Source organism: Uloborus diversus, chromosome 1 (genome assembly GCF_026930045.1).
Source record: "Uloborus diversus isolate 005 chromosome 1, Udiv.v.3.1, whole genome shotgun sequence".
NCBI lineage: Eukaryota > Metazoa > Arthropoda > Arachnida > Araneae > Uloboridae > Uloborus > Uloborus diversus.
In genome coordinates this window covers 165,952,989-165,960,131 of record NC_072731.1, presented here as the reverse complement: position 1 = coordinate 165,960,131, position 7,143 = coordinate 165,952,989, and the positions used below count along the sequence as shown (strand labels likewise).

The 7,143-nt window shown below is 33.5% G+C and overlaps 1 protein-coding gene across 1 annotated transcript; it reads left to right on the top strand.

Annotated features, from left to right (window-relative positions):
• The first annotated feature begins 3,737 nt into the window (after positions 1–3,737).
• On the top strand, positions 3,738–5,667 carry LOC129216906 (mucolipin-3-like). The gene has a single exon (XM_054851127.1). It carries the CDS (start codon positions 3,738–3,740, stop codon positions 5,592–5,594), a length of 1,857 nt encoding a protein of 618 aa, XP_054707102.1. The 3' UTR covers positions 5,595–5,667.
• The last annotated feature ends 1,476 nt before the right edge of the window (positions 5,668–7,143 follow it).

The window sequence follows — 7,143 nt, the reverse complement described above, 5'->3', positions numbered from 1 at the left end:
GCAGTAGCGTAATTAAAAGTACCCGGGAAAATAGATGGTCTAAAATTGGACTGTCTGATGCTCGAGACATCGAGGTCTGTAGCAAGTCGGTGAAACTCAAATAAGAAAGGATGTTGTGTTTTGAGTCTGGTAGCTGTTCCAAAAATCCTCTTTTCCGCAACAACCTTGTTTTGTGCAACGTTCAGTTTATCTAGAGCACTATCAGAAGCGGTGATAAGGAGTTCAGCACCGTAATCGAAAACTGGATTAATGTATGCATTAAAGGTGGAGATAAGAAAGCTCTGGGAAGCTCTCCATTTTACCCCCAGCTATTCTTTTCAGCAAGTCTCCAGCTGTCTCCAGAAGACTTTAAAAAATAATTTAAAGAGAATAAAGCAAAAAAATAATGCATGCATACAAAAATTACTAGGCTTATTAGCATTTTCTACGCACGGCAAGCGTTTGTTTTACCCTTTTCATGCACCATTGGACGGTGGCTGCAGTGTTCCCCATTGTTGTAGTTGTGAATGAGCTTCTAAAGAAGAAATGTGCAAACCTTTCGATTTGAACTCATCAATAAAAGTTATGAACACAACCGTCAGTTATCAATTTTTTTTAATTTCTTGTTTTTTTTCTGGTTTAAGTAGAAATATTTTTTTAAAGGGGAAGAAGTTTCCCATCTTGCCCCCCCCCCCCCCTTTGGATAAGTTGCTCAAAAAGAACCGCTCAGTGCCGGATCTGCCCAGGTAGCACAAACCATCGGATTTACGTTGGAGAAAGGTTGAAAATGCATCGTAATGGTTGGAAATATGTTTTGGTTAGATATTGGTTTTTTCATACGCTCATCCGATTATTTGAAGCATCGGAGGATGGTTTAAAACCAACCTATATCCGACTAAACGTATTCCCAACTTATTTCTAACCTTCAAACCTGTTTCACATTTACGCCCATTTATTGTAAGCTGGTTGCTGATTTGCGCGTTCTTCGAAGCGTGCGTAATGCGTCCCATAAGCCCCCCCCCCCCCGCCTCTGCAGTCTTGTTGAGACCCATGACTTGAAAAAGGGGTGAGGGAGGAGTGAGTGCGCCAGGGGCATAGCCATTTTCTTTTTCATTCCAGGGTCACATACACATTCACACGTGTCGTACTTGCTCACGGCGAGTGTCGTTCAATCTCGCAAGTACTAAAGTCTTCCAAAGTAATTCAATTCATTTTTCCAACTATTTTTCTTTCTTTCAATAAATTTAAAACTAAGATAAAACATTGTTTTTTTTTTTTTTTGGTATGTGTGTGTTTGATTATTAAATGCATTCTACTTTTATTTGTTTTCCAAGCACGACAAATGATTGTGGCTGTGCAGGCCTAGATTTTTCTTGTTTCAAACTGCTAGAATTTTTCCTACAAATTCATTTTGGCAGGAGGTTTTAGGAAGAGGTTGTTTCTAGGGGAATTTTATCTTTTTTTTTTTGGGGGGGGGGGGGAGGGGTCTCCGATGAATCGAAATTCTTGAAATTTTTGCTCATTCGAACTGATTTTCTTTTTTTGATAGATGCTTTAACTAGTTTTTTTAGAGAATTTTGTGAATGCTTTGAATTCGTTTTAGAATTTCATGTTGTTCCTTTGTTTAGCTTTGGTAATTTTAAACGCACAATACATGTGCAATTTACCATAGAAATAAAATTGTGTCTTTGCATGAACTTTTCTCGTTGATGGATAAAATACATTAAAATTCCTTCCCTAATACTAAAATGTAAAAAAAAAAAAAAAAAAGTCAATGAACATGAATTTTTTAATGAAATGGGAGAGTATAATAGTTCGACAAAACAATAAAATAAGTAGTTTTCATGATATTCAAGTTTAACCCACGTCATTTTAATTGTTATGAAGATTCTAACTGAATGTGTATGCGTATGTTTTTTTTATTTTTTATTTTTATATATTTATTTTTTTTAATTCTTATTTCAGGTCAAAGCAAAATTGAACCTTCAAACAAGCTAGGTTATTTTTCATGGCAGAATTTTAAAGTCAAAGATTTTATTCTGTCTTAAGAATAACCTTGCTGGTAATTAATATTTCCTGAAAAAGAAAAAAGAAACTAATGTATGCTTATGAAGATAATTTTCGAGTAATTATTCAGAAAAATAAAAGGTAAGAATTATAAATATCTTAATTTTTGTTCATATTTTATTGAAACGTTTGTAAATGATAAGGAAATGATAAATTGCATTTTTTTTTTTTTTTTTTTTTTTTTTAGCATTTTTACTCTTTGAAACAATATATTGATGTAATGAGTGAAAATAGTAAAAACTTTAAATGAAACAGGTTTGAGAGCAATCAGAGGTAACAATAAAGGTTATGATGTCACAAAGGGCAAAAAGTCACATAAATTATAGATACTATACATGATGCAACTATTTCTCTACTATATTTTAATTTATTTTAGCATATAAGAATTTCCATGCTTCAGCATATTTTTTTAATTTTTAGTATTTCTATTTCTACGCTTGTAAAATAATAATGATTTGATATGGTAAAGTATATTGATTTGATGAGGGAAAATAATAAAAAATTCAAATGAAATAGGCTGGAAAGCAATCTGAGGTAGCACACTATTAAGGTTGCGCATATTAAATTTCAATAACATTGGGAAATAGTTACTTAAATGTTGATTTTTTATCAGAATAGCGTCGGAAAATAATCAGTCTAACGTTGCAGCTAACGTTGGAAAATTGTTGGATAAGCGTCGAAATTTATATTGGGATAATGTTAAGAAGTGTTGTTTAACTGTTGTAATTTACATTGGAATAACGTTTGGAATTGGTTGGTTCACCGTTGCATTTTACGTAGGAACAGCGCTGGAAAAATGTTGAGATAACGTTGGAAACCAATCGTTGGATAACCGTTTTCCGACGGTGCACTTTAACGTATGTTCTAACGTAAGAGGCCGACATAAGTCTAACGTAATAAGCTAACGTTGGCCGAATGTTCGTGTGCTAGCTGGGTGGGAGCAAGTAAACTTCAGAGGGAGGAAAGCGGCAATTCTCCTTACTTTCTGTGTTTTTTCGTTTAAACTCGATATAAAACTTTTAAAAAGATGAATAAGGCAGCATAGTTTCTGGACTAGTCCGGCCCGGAAAAGCGTAGATTCTTCTGAAACCCAATTTTTATTTTACCTGCATTTAGCCCTTGCAGGTAATAGTTTAGTAATGATCATTGATCATTGATCAAGATAGTAATGTCATTGACTAAATCAAGGGGGAAAAAATGAATAAAATAGTAGTATTAAAGGTAGCTAAAATAGAGTAAAAAGATAAGATAACACGTTCCCAAGTGAAGTTTATCTAATAAGACAGTATCAGTTTATGATATGCTTTGAACAAATGATTTGGTGCAATGCTCGTGATGTATTCCTTTTCATTACAAATCAGTGTAAACTGCGCAGTAAATCATTTCAAACTGACATATCTGTTCTCTGTAAAACTGTCTCGAATCTGTTTCTTTGTAATACATAAAGTGATGTTGTATTAAGAACTTTCTAAGCGACGTGCCTTTGAAAATAACAGCGTTGTAATTTTGAAGCAAGAAGCAAGCATTTAACTCAACTTAACTTTAATGTGTATGTTTGTGTAAAAACATCAGCTGATTTTGCTTTGTTGAATTGATCGTAGTTGTTTGCAATAATTGTGCTCCTAATTCAATGTATCATTAAGGAAATTCAAAGAATTTTAAATCGTTCGGAATGTAAAAAAAAGTCAAAGATGGATGCTACAGGTAGCAAACGACCTCGTAGCCATGGAATAACAGACAAGCAACCTTTTGTATCTCCCTATGTTGAAATCTCAGGGGACAGTTGTGAAAATGCAAACTGTTCTCATTTGCCTTCAAGGGCAGGATCCGTCAACAGTTTTCTTCAAGAAGCGGAAATCATATCGCCAGCATCCGAAATTCGTACAACGAAAGCTCATGATCTTATGCGAAAAAAATTACGATACTTTTTTATGAACCCGATCCAAAAATGGAGAGCGAAAGGCCGTTTTCCGTGGAAACTTTGTTTGCAAGTTGTAAAAATAGTCGTCGCAACTGCGCAGCTGATATTATTCGGCTTGCATAGTTACAGGTATGTTAGACAACATCTTGATATGACAACGGCCCTGAGTCGTATTTTATTGAAAGATTGGGCTGCCGATGTAACTGTGTATCCTCCTAGTAGTGGACCCTATGCTGTTTACACTATTCCCGGCTTTTATGAGAACATCGATAACATTATTAGACAATTTTCAAAAATTAGTTCAATGTCCATAGCTCCTTATTCTTACGATTCTGCAAATGGATCTTTAACTTCTTTGTTTTTTTGTGCTAAACAATACAATGGTGAGCTCTATCCTGAAAACTCGACCATAGAAATACATGATTTACCTCAAGAACATTGTGAAACAATCCCACCTTTATACCCAGCTAACAGTCCTTTATGGGATACATTTTCATTAGAGGATTATTTAAATCAGACTGATTTCTCATTGAATTTTAGGATGCTGGTAAATGCTCAGCTACGTTTCAAGTTACGGACTGTGTTTATTAAATCCATGACAAAGTTGGATGTTCCTGAATGTTATCAACTCCACATAATCATTACATATGATAACAGCGAACATGATGGTCAAGTTTTAATATCCATGAAAATACACTCAACGCAAGTGTTGTGTCACATTGATTCCAAAGTACCAGATAAAGGAGAAAATGCCAGTTACCTGGGAAGACAAGTTTTAAACAGTTTCGTAATACTCTTATGCTTGGTTTCTGTTATCTTGTGTGTCAGATCTTTGTTCCGTGGATACATGCTAGGGCGTGAAACTGTAAAGTTTTTCAAATCTTATTTTAGCAAAGACATACCAACCTGGGAGTTTATCGATTTTCTAGATTTTTGGTACATCAATATTGTGATAAGTGACATTATGCTTATTTTTGGATCATTGATTAAGTTACAAATTGAAGAAAAAAGTGCTCACCGCAGTGAATTTTCCAAATGTACAATTCTTCTTGGTGTTGGAAATTTGCTCATATGGGTTGGGTTGTTACGATATTTAGGCTTCTTTCCTAAATACAATATGCTCATTCTGACCGTGAAAAGGGCTTTGCCAAACGTTATGCGCTTTACTCTCTGTGCTGTGTTGTTATATTTGGGGTTTTGTTTTTGCGGGTGGTTGGTTCTATCGCCATATCACATCAAATTTGAAACGTTGAGCAGAACATCTGAATGTTTATTTGCCGTCATGAATGGTGATGATATGTTTGCTACTTTTGCCCTGGTGGATACAGGAAATCATTTGATTTGGTGGTTTAGTCGTTTTTATTTATATTTATTCCTCTTGTTATTTGTATATGTTGTTATATCCCTATTTATTTCTGTGATAATGGATACATTTGAAACTATTAAGTTTACATATATGCATGGTACTCCCCCTCAAACCGTGGTGGAGTTTTTCCTTTCTGCAGAATCAAGCTCAGTATTTTCAAATGAAGAAGAGATGGATGAATTAGAGCTTCCAGAAACAAGTTCTTTAGTGCACTTGTGGTTCAAGTTCAAATCATACTTTCAGTATCGTTTCCGTTTGTAAAAATTATATTTCATAGCATGTACATAAGGAAGTTGAAGCATCTCTGTTGTCTATAAGTTTGGTTTTAATTCATTTCATCATCATCATCACTTTAGTTTCAACTTAAAGTCCCCCCAAAAATACACATTTTTAAATTTGAAATTTAATTTTAAGCTGTCTGTTATTACAATTAAAGTAAATGCTATAATACATGTAAAAAGAACAGGGGTTAAACTTTTCTGAGGCTGCACCAGAATTCCAGGGTTTTTTAATTGATAAATCTTGGGATTTTGGTAAAAAACTTATGAATATTTTGTCATAATTTGCTAATGTCTATTCCAAATAGCTGTTATTCAAAATATAAATTAATTCTTTAAATGTAGTTTTCAACCTGCAGTCCACTGCATGGATTTCAATGGCCCACCTAACAGTTGAGTTTAAATCTGGCATTTGAATAACCACTAGTGTATCAAATGGTACTTATTACATTTTAATATAATAGCAATTTGCAGGAGAAATTTAAACTTTGGGCAGTTGGGTTTTAATTCATTGTACAGTAACCTCTCGTTACATTACGCTTGTTGTGAGACAACAAAAAAGCACGATATGTCCGAAAACGCAATATAGCCGCTTTAATTAATGCAAAAACTAATTACATGTGCCTCTACAAAAATATTAGTTCATCATCATACCAGGAACATTTTCTTAATAAAATGAAAGGGAAATTACTCGACCAATTTTTCTTTAAAATATATATAAATATATATAATATATTAAACACATTTTTAGGTTTGTGGTTGAATATGAATCGAAATCTGCAGCTGAAACTGTAACAAGCTAAGTGTACGTAAAATATGCCAGTTTTGTTCATTGATTGACGAAAGAAGAAAAAATATTTTTTTTCTGATCAATATTAAGAGAAAAAAAATCTGTGATCTCAAATGCAAAGCAACATTTAAAAAAATTCTCTATAATTTCTTAGGAGACAAAGGAAAAGCGCGATATATCTGAATCAGCAATATAGCGAAGCGAGATGTATTGAGGTGCTAATGTATGTTAAAAAAGATCCAATTTCATGCTCTGCCTCATACATCCCTTTTTGGCAGCTCTTACTTCTGTGAGGGAATTGTCACTAAAACTTAGGAATCATGCATCAATCTCATCTTGAAATTCTCTTCAAACTGCTTCATCACTTATATAAGTCAATGTTGAAAAATTAGTAAAAGAGAAATAATGCCAGATTTCTCATTGAACTAAAAAAAGCACCTTTTTGATCATTTTAATTTAATTTTGTGTTTTGTAACAAATATTAGTTTTTTTTTTTAAATCATGTTTTGCTATTTCAATTATGCTGTGTTGAAGATCTATTTTCACTGTAATATGAATACTTATTGTAAAACTTTACATTGTCTGCTTCTATATTGAAGTATGTATAATTTGGTCAATGCAGCCTTCAAACCCTTCCATATAGCGAAAATGCAGTCCTTTATTAAATTTAGGTTGAAGACCACTGCTGTAAATAATGCAACATAAAATGTATTATCAATAGAGGAATCTGGGGCACACTGGG

What these genes read in the sequence shown, in the direction of transcription:
- LOC129216906 (XM_054851127.1), top strand. Translation starts at nt 3,738, where the DNA reads ATGGATGCTACAGGTAGCAAACGACCTCGTAGCCATGGAATAACAGAC.